Genomic DNA, 16701 nt, shown 5'->3' on the forward strand with positions numbered 1-16701 from the left:
ACTTCACCAGTGGACGATGTTAACAACTTTCAGGAAGTTCTAGTTCGAGGCACAGCAAAACTAAACATTCCTATGGCTGTCCCAACATCAACTACTTCAGTCATTTTTGAAACACTACAACAACGTACGGCCTCAAGACCTTTACTTCCTCTGGTGTCGGGTCTTCTAGTACCCGCTATGGAAGTCTTCCTTAGACCCTCTATGACAAAGTCTGCTCCTTCCAAACTATTGAAAAAGTATCGTCCTCCGGAACAGGACCCTTTGTTTCTGCTCTCTGACCCTCCACCTGATTCAGTGGTGATACTGGCAGCCCGCAAATCTCACGCCACTTCTCTGTCTGCTACTTCTCCTCCTGACAAAAAGAGTAGAAAGGTGGATTCAGCAGGCTGCAAAGTATGTAGTTTGGCGGCAGCATTCATAAAAGCAGCAAGCGCAACAGCCCTCTAGGGAAGATACAATAGGGCCTTGTGGGACTCCATACTCCAATTCGCAGACTATCTCCTGAGGGATCAGAAAGAGGATTTTTTAGAAAATGTAAAAGAAGGCGCCATGATCTCGAACCAGATCATTAACGCAGTGGCGGACTCATCCTTGCTCTTGGCACATGCATACTGCCATGGAATATCCTTAAGGAACCATGCCTGGCTGTGTCTAACGTCGCTGAAACCAGACGCTCAGCAGCGCATTCAGAACTTGCCATTTTCAGGACCCACACTGTTCGGCTTTCATGTTGACATGGAAATGGCAAGGATGAATTCAGAACTGGACACTTTGAAAGCGGTAGGTCTTGAGAAATCTAACGACCGCGACCGAAGATCGTTCTGTCTCTTCAAGCGCCACTTCCCTTCTCAGAGGGTTCAAACCCCTCAGTGGCTGTCTAATAGATCTCAGTAGCAGTTCCAACGAGCCTATCAACCTCAACGGAAGCAACAAAGAGGACGAGCCGCACACCAGCCCACTCAGGGTACTCGACCACAACCGCCCACAAAACCCTGAAGGTTTTCTTACCCCAAGCCCGTTAACCACTCCGGTGGGGGAGAAGCGTCACCAATTACTTGACAGAGTGGCAACGAATTACAACAGACTCTTGGGTCTAAAACATTGTGCAGTATGGGTATTGTCTCAGATTTTCCACTCCACTGCCAAGTATTCCGCCAAGGGCAACCACTTCCCAGCTCCACCGGAAGTTTCCATATTGCCAGAAAAGAAAGCGATAGAACCGGTTCCCCTCAACCAGAGGGGGGAAGGCATTTATTCAAGATACTTTCTCGTCCCAAAATTGGACAAAAAGGAATTCAGACCCATTTTAGACCTGAAGGTTGCCAACAAATGGATCAGAAAGGAAACGTTCAGGATGCTGGCCTTACACCAAATATATCACCAGATTCACCTGGTGGCCTGGCTTTTCCCAGTCGGCCTACATGATGCCTACTTTGATACCCCCATTGCGAAAAAACTTTGGAAGTTCCTACGATTTCTGGTGGGGAAACAATGCTACCAATACACTGTCCTTCCATTTGGTCTCAAGTCGGCACCAAGAACTTTTTCCAAGTGCATGGCTGTCATGGCAGCACATCTTTGAAAACACAGAATATTTTTCTACCCATATCTGGGCAACTGGCTTATCAAGACACCCACCTTTCCAGAAGCTCAACAGCTCTTCAAATGGACATTCAATCTTCTTTATCACCTAGGACTCCATGTCAACTTTCCCAAGTCCACGACAACACCTGTCCAGAGACTGCACTACTTAAGACCTACCATAGGCATGCTGCAGGGAAAAGTGTATCCTTCGGAGGAACAATGTTTATCAATATTACAGAAGTGCTACGTGCGCAAGACTATCCGTCGCCCAACATCTGCACACAGTTTCCTCACTTCTAGGCTCTAGGAGTGGCTGGAGGACCAATGGAACCAACTGAAGGGAAACTGGGAAGACAGAATCGTTCTATCCACCCATGCAAACAAATCCCTCAGTTGATGGTGCTCTCCAACCAATCTGCAACAAGGAATGCCCTTTCGTCCACATGCTCCGTGGCACACCATCATGAAAGATGCTTCTCTCCTCGGGTGGGAAGCTCATGTGGATGACCTACAGATACCAGGCCTCTGGTCTCCGAGGGAGAGTCTTACCTCATCAGTCTCCTCGAGCTACGTGCGGTTCACCCATCTCTCAAAGCTTTTCTCCCTTCCTTCAGAACCGACACCCTGCTATTCCAGACGGACAATACAACCACCATGTATTACCTGAACAAGCAGGGGGAGGGTGAACCAAATCCAGAGTCTTGTCTCAAGAGGCCCAGAAGAGTTGGCACTGGCTCCTGGCCAGGAATGGAAAGATAATAGCAACTCACCTTCCAGGCGTTCAGAATGTGTACAAGCGGATGCCCTCAGCAGGGTTATAGACGAAAACCATGAGTGGGTACTGAACAAAGACATAGTTCAAGATATAGGGCCTGATTACAACTTTGGCGGAGGGGGTTAATATCCCACCCACGGTATTACAAGTTCCATAGGATATAATGGACTCGTAATACGGCGGGTGGGATATCCGTCACATTTGTGACGGATTAACCCCCTCAGGCAAAGCTGTAATCAGGCCCATATTCTGTTTGTGGGGCACACCTTCTATTGACCTTTTTGCCACAGCGGACAACAGAAAATGCTGCTGCTTCGCCGCCAGATTTTACCATCCAGAATCGTTGGGGAATGCTCCGTGGTTCGACTGGTCCAACAAATTTCTATACGCCTTTCCACCAATTCCCCTGATCCCAGCAGTCCTAATCAAACTCTGTGTCCTCAGCCAGAATGATCCTCATTGCACCAGAATGGCAGAGACAGTGGTGGTTCCCGGACCTCATTCACCGGTTGCTCTGACCACATCTCAGGCTTCTATGCAGGACAGGCCTCCTGATGAAATTCGGAGGTCAGATGAGGCACCCCAACCTCTCCTCCTTGAGTTTGGCAGCATGGTTCCTGAGCTAGTACAGTATGGGCACTTGCATTTTCCACAGGACTGTATGGAAATTCTAAAAGAGGCAAACGGCTTTCCACCCGAGTTGCATATGCCTCCAAATGGAAGAGATTTTGCTTCTGGTGTTCCTCCAAGAAGATAGACCCTACATCTTGCCAGGAGGATGTCATCCTACCATGTTTGTTACACTTAGCAAAATCTGGTCTCTATTTCTCTTCTATTAAAGTCCATCTGGCAGCTCAGACTGCATACAGAAAAGGTCCTTCACAAACCTCTTTCTTTAAGCTGCCAGTCATAAAAGATTTCCTAGAGGGACTGAAGAAAGTTTTTCCACCACTTAGGCGTCCTTCTCCACCATGGGAGCTGAACGTGTTTTTTTCATGCCTCACGCATCATCCATTTGAGCCCATGCACAAAGCTTCTCTCCAACACCTTACTTGGAAAACGGCTTTCCTTCTGGCAGTGACATCAACATGCGGGGTGACCGAGGTTCGGGCTCTCTGTGCTCATGAGCACTACACAGTGTTCCACTTCTCCAAAGTAGTAATGAGAACGTATCCTAAGTTCTTACCCAAAGTTGTTTCTGACTTTCATGTCAACCAGACGATTTCCTTGCCGACTTTCTTTCACAACCCATCCACTCTAGCTGAGAGGGCACTCCACTCTCTAGATGTAAAGAGAGTTTTAAAATTCTATTTGGATAAAACCAAATCTTTTAGAAAGTCACAACTCTTATTTATTAATTATGGACCGGTTTGTACTGGCCTGGCCACCTCTAAACAATCTATCTCTCTGTGGATTGTCTCTTGTATTCTTTATTGCTACCAACTAGCTAACAAAACCCTAGCTGGCAGACGAAAAGGGCATTCTACCAGAGGCAAGTCTGCCACGACTGCCTTGTCGAGGAATGTTCAACTGGCAGATATCTGCAGGGCTGCGACATGGAAGTCTGTCCACACGTTCACTAAACATTACTGTGTTGACTATGATGCCAGGACAAGCTTCTCTCAGAAACCTCTTTGCGATATAGCGCATTGCGGTATTGTTCTGTCTACTGCCAGCTGTTTCTGGGATGGTCTTGCTATGCTATTCAATGCTTATAACTACACATGGAAATCCCCTACGAGAGAAAGTACAGTTTCTTACCTGTAACTTCAGCTCTCTTGTAGGAGTATTTCCATTATAGTCATAAGCAACCCACCCTCCTCCTCGGTGGAGTAGACAAAATAATATGTATACCATAACCCTCAGTGATGGCTGCCTACAAAAAGAACTGAGGTAACTGCCTCACATTAGCCCTGATGGGATACACTGGAGGTCGGTCTGTTCTTAAATTGACAGTCCCCTTTTTTCTTAATTTATAATGGCAGCCTATGGGCTTCACTGCCCTGCATTCCTTCATCCTTATTCTGCATTACAAAAAGTTTTGTGAAGGATATTTTTCTGCAAAAAATGTTCAACTCTTTCATGCTTTGAATGCGTGTGCCTTAGTATATAGCCCTTTTTGAAGGCAGACAAGATGAAGAATTTTGGACTCTGTAGCCGTTTCCTTTAGGCTGCATATTGACATTCTTAAGTGACTTTGCACTAAAGTCCTGAAGTAAGGCGAACATCAACACTTAAGAAGATATTTTGAAAAAGTGCTCTGGGGTCCACGCAGACGGGCAAAGCTATTTTAATGCTTACGACTATCATGGAAATACCCCTACAAGAGAATTGGAGTTACAGGTAAGAAACTATACCTTCTGCCCCATCTACTGAGAATGTAAGTAGAAGGATGATGTCCCTTGTTCGTCATCCTAGAAATAATGAACACAAATTCTGCTTTATAAAAAATAAGCTGTTTTCTGCAAATAAATGGATAGGGCTTTGTGAACATCTAGCGAATGGAAAATAATTTCCTGTTCAGAAAATGGAGATGGAAGAAACACAGGCAACACTTAGTCCTGGGGCAAATTAAAAGACGTGGAAACTTTGGAAAGAAACAAGGGATCTGGCTGCAAAAAACACCTTGGCCTCAAGGAACATCAAAAATGTTTTAATAGCAAGAAGTGTCCCAGCTATACTCAGTCTGCTTCCTGACCTGAGGAAACAGCCACTAGAAAACAAGACTTTTAAAGTCAGAAACTTTATCACTGTTCTAGAAGCTTGAAATGAGAACCCAGAAGAGACTAAAGAACTAACGTCAAACCCTTAGAGGGAATCGGAGAATGGACTTTCAGGTAAAAACTTCTTAAAAGTTTAGTGGCCAGGAAGTCAAATCCGGATAGTGAAGAGCCTCGAAAGTCTCTAATTGTTGGCCTTAGACTAGACAATGTAGATACCACCAGTCCAATTGAAAAACCCATCGCATAAGGATTTGAGAATATGAGAAGCCTCACAAGAAGAGGCATTAACATTTTTGGTAACACACCTCTAAGATGGCACCAATACCTTTCATAAAGTTTAAGGTACTGAGTTTCCTTGAGTTTTGAATAGACAGAGCCACATCTGGAAAAATATCCAACAACTTTAATGTTTGCCTCTTAATCTCCAAACCCCCAAGGACAAGCAACAGAGAGAATACACTAGGGCTGGATCTCTCATAGGGGAAGGAGTTGTTGGAAATATATCAGGAGGTTGCACTGACAGCTGAAAAAAAGGGTAAAACACGGACAGCAAGACCAGTGAGGGTGCAGGAGAACTGCCACTTATTTTTCCCTGATCTTGGCTATGACTTTGCTGAGTAAGCAAAGGCGAGTAAATGCAAAAAGAAGTCCTTTGAACCAATTGGAGCTCATCTCATTCACTGCAAAGAGTTCTGGAGACTGAGGACGGGAAACACTGGCTTAATCTGTTTAAATGCTCCTTCTCCCACCCCAGGAGATAGATTGCTGCCAGAGAGGTCACTGTCTTTTCTGCCCAGGATCCATATAGTTCTGCTAGACAGGCTATCCAAGGAACTCTTGGCTCCCCATATGGTTTGCATAAGAGCTTGTGATCTGATTGTTTGGACCTTTACACCCTGATTCTGAAGGAAAGGAGAGAAATCTAGGAGAGTCCTGTGCACAGCTGACAACTTCTTCCTCTTGGAAGAGTTTTCTTGATCCTCTGTGGACCATAGCCCCTGACCTGGATGGTCCCTCAGCTTAGCTCTCCAACCCAAATTACTTGCATGCTTGGTGACTTTTTTTATAAGGAGAGAGATAATAAAACCACCTTGTTCACATTGGAGGGTTGAGCCACTGTGAACCATGAGATTGAAGTCTTTCGAAACTGGATCCCAGTGAGTAAGAAGGTGATTCTGTAAGTGGTACAGATGTAGCAGAGCCCAGGGACCAACAATAATAAGGCTGCTATGTCCCCCTGGACTATGAAGCAATGTCTAGCCAGAGCCTCTCCGCACTTGAGGAAGGACCTCATTCAGTTCATTAACCCCTGTGCCACTGGAGGTAGAAATACTCTTCCCACATCTGTTGTGTTTAGGGCTCTGATTAACTCATGCCTCTAGACAGGAAGGACATGATACTTATCTCTGTTCAGAAGAATCCCATTGGATGAGAACATCTTGCAAACCAGTTGTACTGTCTCCGGGCCCTTAGAAAATGAAAGGACACCACCGCCAAAGGAGCAAGGGTCTTTGTCAACACACCTTGAGCCCAATGCCAGCCCAAAAAGGTCACAAAATTGAAAGTCATCTCCAACGACACTGAATCGTAGAAACTATTGGGACTACCATGAATCCGTACATAAAGATAGGCATCCTGGAGATCCAGAGAGGTTGGAGCCACCAACAAAAGAGTGGACTGGAAAGTTACCATTTTGAACTTTTGATACACAATATACTGGTTTACCCATTTGTGAGTAAAGACAGGATGAAAATCCCTCAATGCATTTTGAACCAAAAACATCAAGACATAACAGCCCAATCCCTTTTTGTGAGCTGGAACAGGGGTAGTAAACCCCATCTTTAGTAAATACTTTACGTCTTTCTTTAGGCATTGAAGCTTGACTGGGCATCGAGGAGTGGGTGTTGAGATGAAGAAATCTTCTCTGTTTGTCAGAGAACCAATCTGGTATCCTCAAACTACCTGAAAGACCCAAGAATCTGAGAAATCCAATTACCACTTCTCAAAAAAGTGTTGAATTGTCCCTCCTACTTTTCGGGATAGTCATGACTCTGTAATGGTGGTGCTGGTGGGATTGGGGGGGATGTAGAGGGTTGTTGGTTTGTTGTCGGCTTTATCCATGGAGGGAGCTCCCCGGCCATTTCCTCTGCCACAAAAGGGCTGACTGGTTCCCATGGAAGTAGAGGGTTAACCAAGAGTACCAAAATACCAAACCTCTCCCTCTTGAAGGTGTGCAGACAGGGCTTATCGGCTTGCAGTCTTCCACCAAGTTTTTTTTTACAATCTTTTCCCATTGCCCCCTAAAAAGTTCACTAATGTTAAGAGGACGGTAGCTCAAAAAAGGTTTCTGGGCATTGCCAGGTTTTCATGATGTTGTAAGCTTTATGTGGTAGAGGCAACACACCCTTTCTTTTCTCTTGAGGTGGGATCTTTTCCTTGGCATTCAGGCTTGGAGATAGAAGAAACCCAGGACCTAAGAATGGAGTAAATTTACTTTATGGTGACATTATTTTTCTGAGTCCATTAGCTCTCTCCTGTTGCCAACACACTTCTGCCTATGCCTCTGCTTCTGCTTTCAGTCTAAGCCATCAAATCAGTGGGATCTTTTTTTATTAAAGAAAAGGAACTGCAAGGGTGCATATCTGCACTGGAGAATTGTATAGGAATACCTACATAAAGTTCGATGTTTGAGAAGCAAGCTCTATATGAGGAAGCTTCAGGACTAGCATTCCAGAATTCATCATAAAGATAACATAAATCTTCTGTCTGTATTCTGCAGTGCAGATATGAGCCTGGATGCAACAAACAGTTTTGTCTTTAGAGTCCGTAATCTAGCTCTTAGAGAGCTCTGGCATTTTCTTAAAGTTTTATATCATTGCTTCGCGGAGTCATATCTGTGGGCGTTACATGTGCATGAGAGAGGAGAAACTATCATGAGCTGGTGTGTCATATGGTGGGGCAACTGGGAAAACTGTATATTAACCTAGGTATGTGTAAAGTGCCCAGAATTCATACAGACGAATTTAAGAGCATCCCTTTAGTCTTTCACTAGTTTTTTTCATGTTTTTTAGAAATGTGATTGCTAACTAATTGTGTTTTTGTTTCTATCAGCTTTCAGATATTTCCCCAATGGGAAGGGATCCATCTTTGTCCAGTTTCAGCAGTGCAACACTAACACCCTCTTCCACATGTCCATCCTTGGCTGACTCCAGGTGCAGCTCTATCGATCAGAAGTAAGTCTTGTAGAGCCAGCATAGCTTAAAGGTATTGATACAGGCCAGAGAGCCTTCACTTCTAGACCACTGATTCTAATCCAGCGCAAGGCAACAGTCCTACGTCACTGGCAGAAAGGGCTGCTAAAACAATCTGATAGTTTTATTCTTTTCCCAGTATGTTACATTGTGCTGAAATATGCTACCATTTATCACTACTCATTTACGAATCCAAAAGACATTCTAATCATTGTGTAAAAATAGTGATTTCTGCTACTTTACCTAGCTTTTGTGCTCTCTCCAGTGTTAATAGATCACATTGTGAGTGGGATCAGAAAATGTTGCTGTTACATAACAGTTGCTCTTAATGGATACCCTCTCCAGCGGATTCCTAAAGGGAACCCTTTCCCCCAGGCTTCAGACTTGACAAGGAAAGTTTTCTAGCTGATTCACTGGCTTCTGGTGCTATTTAGCACATTCCACCAATCTGCTAGTCTTCTCAATTAGCAACTTAAAAAGTCAATCGAAGATGCCACTGATGCTGGTGATGTGAGTTCTTATTTTTTCACAGCTCCACAGAAGGTGGATCAGGAACAGATGTTTTCACTCAGCTATTTTTATTTTATATATTTTTGTGAACATTTTCATTTCCTGTCTTTTTCATGATAATGCTCTCAACAAAGTCTTCAGGCTTTCTATATTTTGTAGGTAAATGTCTGTACCCATCCTGTTCATACTGTCTGTAGTCCCTGAGTAGGTGTCATAACACCTACACACAGTGATCTCCCACAGAAAGGTGTAAGAGGCAGTTTAAGAGAGCAAAGAACAGCTATTGATGGTGTCTCTGGAGTGGGAGTCTTGGACCACTTTCAAATTAAGGACACATCCAGAAGCCATTCAATAGAAGTTTTGCACAGTAAGCACAAAAAACATACACAGACACCCTCTCATAATGATAGAAAGTGAAAAAAGATCCAAGGAGCAGCTGATCAGCACTTCATAGCCAATTCGAGTATCCAATAAACTGTTGCTGAAAAACAGTTAAGTGTTTTGTATTCTGGCCCAAATTCAGATGTTTCAATAAGCCATGTTCCCCATTTTTTGCAGCACAGTATGTGCCCCACATGTTGGTCTATGCCATAGAAACCAGACAGCTTTTTCAACAGCTTCAACCCGTATAGCGATCACTGATGCACCACTACTGTGTGCTGGCCAGGTAACAGGAAGATAATACCTGCAAGTGTGACAAAATCAGGGACAGTGCTTAAAGCGGTTAGCAGCTTTGGAAAAATTGATATTATTAAAAGACTTTGATGACAGACCTCATATAAGGAAATGCCTTCCTTTGCATGGTTACCTCCTGACTCTTTGCCTTTTGTTGATGCCAGTTATGATTGAAAGTGTGCTGGGACACTACTAACCAGGCCCCAGCACCAGTGTTCCTTCCCTAAACTGTACCTTTGTTCCCACAATTGGCACAGCCCTGGCACACAGATAAGTCCCTTGTAAATGGTACTCCTGGTACCAAGGCCCCTGTGGCCAGGAAAAGTATCTAAGGGCTGCAGCATGTCTTATGCCACCCTGGGGACCCCTCACTCAGCACATGCACACTGCCTCACAGCTTGTGTGTGCTGGTGGGGAGAAAATGACTAAGTCGACATGACACTCCTCTCAGAGTCCCATGCCCACCTCTCACTGCCTGTGGCATAGGTAAGTCACCCCTCTAGCAGGCCTTACAGCCCTAAGGCAGGGTGCAATATACCACAGGTGAGGGCATAAGTGCATAAGCACTATGCCCCTACAGTGTCTAAGCAAAACCTTAGACATTGTAAGCGCAGGGTAGACATAAAGAGTAAATGGTCTGGGAGATTGTCAAACACGAACTCCACAGTTCCATAAAGGCTACACTGAAATCTGGGAAGTTTGGTATCAAACTTCTCAGTACAATAAATGCACACTGATGCCAGTGTGGGACTTATTGTAAAATATACCCAGAGTGCATCTTAGAGATGACCCCTGAATACCAGTCCAACTCCTAGTGCTAGGCTGACCAGTTTCTGCCAGCCTGCCACAACCAGACGAGTTTCTGGCCAAATGGGGAGAGTGCCTTTGTCACTCTGTGGCCAGGAACAAAGCCTGTACTGGGTGGTGAGCCTCAAAGGCTCATGCCTTTTGTTACAGCCCCCCAAGGCATCCCAGCTAGTGGAGATGCCCGCCCCTCCGGCCACTGCCCCCACTTTTGGCGGCAATGATGCTAGTGGAGATGCCCGCCCCTCCGGCCACTGCCCCCACTTTTGGCCTCAAGGCTGGATGAGATAATGAGGAAAACAACGAGGAGTCACCCACCAGTCAGGACAGCCCCTAAGGTGCCCTGAGTTGAGGTGACCCCTGCCTTTAGATATCCTCTATCTTGAGATTGGAGGATTCACCCAATAGGAATAGGGATGTGCCGGCCTCCCCTCAGGGAGGAGGCACCTAGAGGGTGTAGCCACTCTCTGGACAGTAGCCATTGGCTCCTGCCCCCCAGACCTAAACCCTCCCCCCCCCCCTAAATTCAGTATTTGCGGGCGACCCTGAACCCAGGAAATCAGATTCCCGCAACCTACAACAACAAGAAGTACTGCTGACCTGAAAGCCCAGCAGAGACGACGGGACAACAACTGACTTGGCCTCAGCCCTGCCGGCCTGTCTCCAGACTCAAAGAACCTGCACAGCGACGCATCCGACAGTGACCAGCGACCTCTGAGGACTCAGAGGACTGCCCTTAACCCGAAGGACCAAGAAACTCCTGAGAACAGCTGCACTGTTCAAAAACTGCAACAACTTTGCAACTTTAAAGCAACTCTTAAAGAACTCTCTCTTCCCGCTTGAAGCGTGAGACTCCTCGCACTGCACCCGACGCCCCGGCTTGAGTTCAGGAGAACTAACACCGCAGAGAGGACTCCCAGGATACTATGACAACGTGAATACCCTTAGTCGACCCCCCTGCACCCCTACAGCGACGCCTGCAGAGAGGATCCAGAGGCTCCCCCTGACCGCGACTGCCTGGTAACAAGAAACCCGACACCTGGACCAAGCACTGCACCCGCAGCCCCCAGGACCGAGAGGAACCACCTTCCAGCGCAGGAGTGACCAGCAGGCGGCCCTCTTCCTAGCCCAGTTGGTGGCTGGCCTGAGAACCCCCCTGTGCCCTGCCTGCATCGCCTTAGTTACCCCCAGGTCCCTCCATTGCTTTCTATAGAAAACCCGACGCCTACTTTCCACACTGCTCCTGGCCGCCCCGGTGCCGCTGAGGGTGTGTTTTGTGTGTCTGTTTGTGTCCTCCCCAGTGCTCTACAAAAAACCCCGGGTCTGCTCCCCCGAGTACGCAGGTACTTACCTGCTAGCAGACTGGAACCGGAGCACCCCTGTTCTTCATAGGCGCCTATGTGTTTTGGGCCCTCCTTCGACCTCTGCACCTGACCGGCCCTGTGTTGCTGGTGCGGTAACTTTGGGGTTTGTCTTGAACCCCAACGGTGGGCTGCCTATGCCCAGGAGACTGACTGTGTAAGTGCTTTATTTACCTGAGAAACTTAGCCAAACTTACCTCCCCCAGGGTCTGTTGATTTTGGCAGTGTCCACTTTTAAAATAGCTTATTGCCATTTTGACTAAAACTGTGTATACTACTACTTTGAATCAAAGTTCTATACTTACCTGTGTGAAGTACCTAGCATTTTATATACTTACCTCAAATCCTGATTCTTGTGGTTCTAAAATAAATTAAGAAAATATATTTTTCTATATAAAAACTATTGGCCTGGAGTTAAGTCTTTGAGTGTGTGTTCCTCATTTATTGCCTGTGTGTGTACAACAAGTGCTCAACAATACCATCTGATAAGCCTACTGCTCAACCACACTACCACAAAATTGAGCATTAGTATTATCTAATTTTGCCACTGTCAACCTCTAAGGGGAACCCCTTGACTCTGTGCACACTATCTCTAACTTTGAGATAGTATATACAGAGCCAACTTCCTACACCTTACATTTAAAAACTGCAAGGATGTGGCACCAAAAAAGGCTGCCCCCTATCTCCACTTCTCATTGCCTTATACATGGATCCATTGGCGGAGAAGATGCGAGGCAACCCTCTGATAGCAGGCATCCCCATGGGAGTCAGAGTCCATAAACTGGCTATGTTTACGGTTGATGTCATGGTGTCACTCACTCATCCTCTCGCCTTCCTTCCACACCTATCAGAGTTAGAGACATTTGGCAGGATCTCTGGATTTAAAGTCAACCTTCAGGAGACACAAATACTGCACATCACGGTTCTGCCTGCAGATCAACACCAACTTAGCCGCCTCTTCCCCTTCACTTGAGCTGCGCACGGGGTTCCCTATCTAGACCTGCAGATACATCACACACTGGAGGAAACCACAGAGCGTAACTATGGAGTGCTCCTTTTTACCACTCGCACAGATCTGCAATCCTGGATGGGGAGAATAGCGGCTATAAAAATGACACTCTTGCCTTAAATACTTAACGTGATGAAAACTCTACCTCTTCAACCTCTGCCCGCATTCTAGAGAAACTGCAGCAGTTGATAGAAAACTGTATCTAGGATGGCAAGAGACCTCGAATGGCAAAGAACCAGGCTTATTGGCCCCGCAGGGAGGGTGGATTGAGTATCCCCAACCTGCTTCATTACTACCAGGAAGCACAACTTTGATACATGTTGGAATGGGCTAGGCCAGACAGAGAAACACTGGTGCTTTATCAACCAAGCGATTGTGGGGATTCACATTTGGAAGGTGCCATGGGTGCCTAAAATTCACAGACCTTGAGGGGTCTATATTTCTCTAGTTCTACAGTAGGAGCCTGGGACAGGGTATACCTTTCAAAGCAGCTGTCTTCTCACATTTTCCCACAAACACAGATTCTTGGGAACCCTGAATTCCCCCCCTGCCTTACACATCACATCTTTTGTACAATGGCAAGCAGTCAGGTGTAAAATAATAGGTGATATTTTGGAGTTTAAATGTCTACTGAATTTCACTCAACTCCATTCGGAATTCGCTCTCCCCTCCACTGCACACTGGTGGTACCTAGCACTTAGTCTCTGGGTCACACAACCCCACATCAGACCTCACGTCAGTCATCCACTCACCCCTTTTGAGAGATGGCTCCTCACATGTAAGACAAATAAGAAAATCTTGTCAGACATCTATACTTTTCTAAACAAAGAAAGAGCCCCCAGCACACTGTTTACAAGTAAAGTAAATTCCAGTCAGACAGCTTTGATCCTTGACAAGAAGTGAAGGTTTAGTCCCAAATGTCAATGTGTGCGTTGAGCCATTCTTCACAAAACTGCAGCAGACACGTGTTTCATCTCATGGACTTTATCAAGGCTGTAATGTCGTAATCCTGTATTCAGAACAGTCACATAACAAGAGACATGTATGATCATGGATTGTCTTATCTAATCGGAGAAACACAGCAGAAATACGACAAATGCCCTTGCGTGTCGGTAGGTGGCGTCAGTCGACTCCGCAGGCGTGTTTGGTGTCCTAGTCGCCATGATGATGTCAGGAGTAGTACAATGAAGCCGCCTCAGTGCATTGACGTCAGTTCTTTTCTTTCCGCAGCTCATCTGGAGCAAACTACCCTGGTCTCTTTCTGACCGATTTTGACCCTTTTGTCAAACTTTTTTGTGCGCCGAGATGTCCCCGAAGACCTGTTTCAAGCCATGGTTAGAGAACAGTGTAAAATAGCAAAAAGCGATATTGGCCCTAGGGCAAGCCCAAACCATATGCTAAGAAAGAGAAATGCGAACACAGGGCCCCCACCTAGGTAAGTGAATCGTGTAGAGGGTAGCTTGGAGTACTAAGAAACCACACAGGTAAATAATACAGTATCCCCCAGTGTCCAGGATTGCAGGAATAAAACACTGGATTTCCCCAAAACAACACCGAAGGAAGAAAAGGAGAAAAATAAGACACCCAAAACAGGCTGCAAGAAACCAGCGGTGGATTACCGAAGAGGGAGACGTGTTAAGAGAGGGTAACTAAGTCGACAAAGAAGTAAGACAGTTTAGCACTGCAGCCCAGAAGCTGGAGAATAGTTCCTGATGAGCGCAAAAGGTGTCCCATGCTGGATTGCAGATGGGTATCGGTGAAGGATTTCCACCAACAAGCCTTGGCAAAGGGAAACTTGCAGTTGGAGCCAAAGGGATGATGCTGGGGACCAGCAAGCTCCAGGAGGACTCTACCCAGGAGGGGGAGTCACAGGGGACCGTCTGCATAGCAGAAGGCCCACAGGAGCAGAGGCAGCACCCACAGGACAGAGACACAGAAGTCGCTGAAGCAGCCCACGCAGCACCACAGAAGATGTTCCCACGTCACAGGACGACCACACAGAGGCCCAGGCGATGCAGGAGGGAGTGCTGGGGGCTGGAGCTACATGTCGACTGAAGTTCACCTTGGAGGTGAAGCAAACAAGCCTTGGCAGCTGCAAAGGACACCGTGCAAGGGGGTACTGTCTTGCTTGGAGTGGAAATGACTTACCACCACCACAGTGCGTTAGGTGGTAGAGAGGACTGAGGGGACCACTCCAGATCACCACCTGTGATGCAGGATCCGCAACTCTCAGGATGAGGGGAGACCCACGTAGCCAGTCGTTGTTGCAGCCAGGTCCCTGCAGATGCAGCAGAGTGAGGCCTTCACCCCAAGGGAGATTCCTTCTTCTTCTTGTGCAGGCTGAAGGATTGCAGTCTTCTCAGGATGCATGGCCAGGGAAATGTTTCAAAGCTGGCAGGAGCCGGAGAAACAAAGTTGCAGGAGAGTCTTCTTCCAAGTTAACAGTGACGTTGGTTCCTGGAGGGTCCAGATGCAGTTCCAGTAGTCAGAAGATGAAGTGGAGGTTGCAGAGGAGTCCTGCTGGAGTTTTGCAAGCCGAATCAGAGGACCCACCCCAGAGGGAGACTCTATGTAGCCCAAAAAGGGGGCTTGGTCACCTAAACGGGTAACTTGTGGCCTGGCCACTCAGATGTTCCCAGAGTTCCCTGCCAACCTTGGAATCAAGACGGCAGAACCTAGGGACCCTCTGGAGGGGCTCTGAGCACCACCCCGGGCGGTGATGGACAGGGGAGTGGTCACTCCACTTTCCATTGTCCAGTTTTACGCCAGAGCAGGAACTGGGAGTCCCTGAACCAGTGTGGACTGGTTTATGCACAGAGGGCACCAAATGTGCCCTTCAAAGCAAAACGAGTGGCTGGGGGAGGATAACCCTCCCAAGCCAGTCACACCTATTTCCAAAGGGAGAGGGTGTTACCTCTCTCCCTCAAAGGAAATCATTTATTCTGCCTTCCTGGGCTTGATCAGATCAAGCAGCAGGAGGCCAGAAACCTGTCTGAGGGGTGGCAACAGCTGGACTGCCCGGAAAACACTGTAAGACAGGTGGTAGCAATGCTGAGGATCCTAAAAGGAGCCCCCAGAGTGCATGGAATCATACTTCCAATACTTGCAACAGTTGGGGTATGATTATGACATGTTTGATACCAAACAGGGCCAGCTTTGGAGTTACCATTACATAGCTGGACATAGGTAGTGACCTATGTCCAGTGCACGCGTAAAATGGCATCCCACACTCACAAAGTCCAGGAAAATGAATCTGGTGTTTGTGGGGACACCTCTGCTAGTGAGGGGTACCCTCACACGCAGGTACCTGCATCCTGCCCTCTGGGCTGAGGGGGCCTACCATAGGGGTGACTTACAGTGACATGTAGTGAAAACGGGTGCATGTACCCATTTCATGCAGGCTGCAATGACAGGCCTGCAGAACCCTTTGCTTGGGCTCCCTACGGATGGCCGAATAACTGCTGCAGCCCATATTGATCCCTTGGAACCCCAATTCCCTGACTTACATGGGGGGGACCAGTATTCCAATTGTGGGATGAAAAAGTTACCAGCAACCAAATTTAGAAGAGAGAGTATAATCACTGGGGTCCTGGTTAGCAGAGTCCCAATGAACACAGTCAAACACACTGAGAAACAGGCCAAAAATGGGGGTAACCAAGCTAGAAAGAGGCTACTTTCCTACACCATGCCCCTCATTTTTGGGCAGTGCGACTCGCTATGGTGCCTATGGACCCAAGGGGTTCGGTTGGGGGGCCTTCGGGGTCCGCGGCTCCGGACACCCAAAGTCCCCTCTGGATCCACTATAGGATCTGCACCGTTGCCGGTCATACCCTCGAGACCTTCCCCAGCGCTGGTTCGATTGTCGACGCTCCCAACGTCCGTGGTGCCAACCCTCTACGTCGACCCGATCCTGATCCCTGACGACTCAGTCAGACCGGCGTCAGCCGACACCACCTCCTTTCATAGATGGGATCTATTCATCCCCAGGTCAGATTCTGACCCTTATTCT

At 47.0% G+C, this 16701-nt stretch overlaps 1 protein-coding gene across 14 annotated transcripts in view; it reads left to right on the top strand.

The window, feature by feature from the left end:
• The window catches only part of KIF1B (kinesin family member 1B), a 1289105-nt gene that overhangs the window by 1182054 nt on the left and 90350 nt on the right, over window positions 1-16701 (top strand). For all 14 annotated transcript variants that reach the window (XM_069241187.1, XM_069241189.1, XM_069241193.1 and 11 more), the window contains one exon: window positions 8194-8315. In XM_069241187.1, the coding sequence (XP_069097288.1) occupies window positions 8194-8315 (122 nt within the window). The remainder of the gene's footprint in view (window positions 1-8193; window positions 8316-16701) is intronic.

This window comes from Pleurodeles waltl, chromosome 6 (assembly GCF_031143425.1).
Source record: "Pleurodeles waltl isolate 20211129_DDA chromosome 6, aPleWal1.hap1.20221129, whole genome shotgun sequence".
In the NCBI taxonomy this organism is placed as follows: Eukaryota; Metazoa; Chordata; class Amphibia; order Caudata; family Salamandridae; genus Pleurodeles; species Pleurodeles waltl.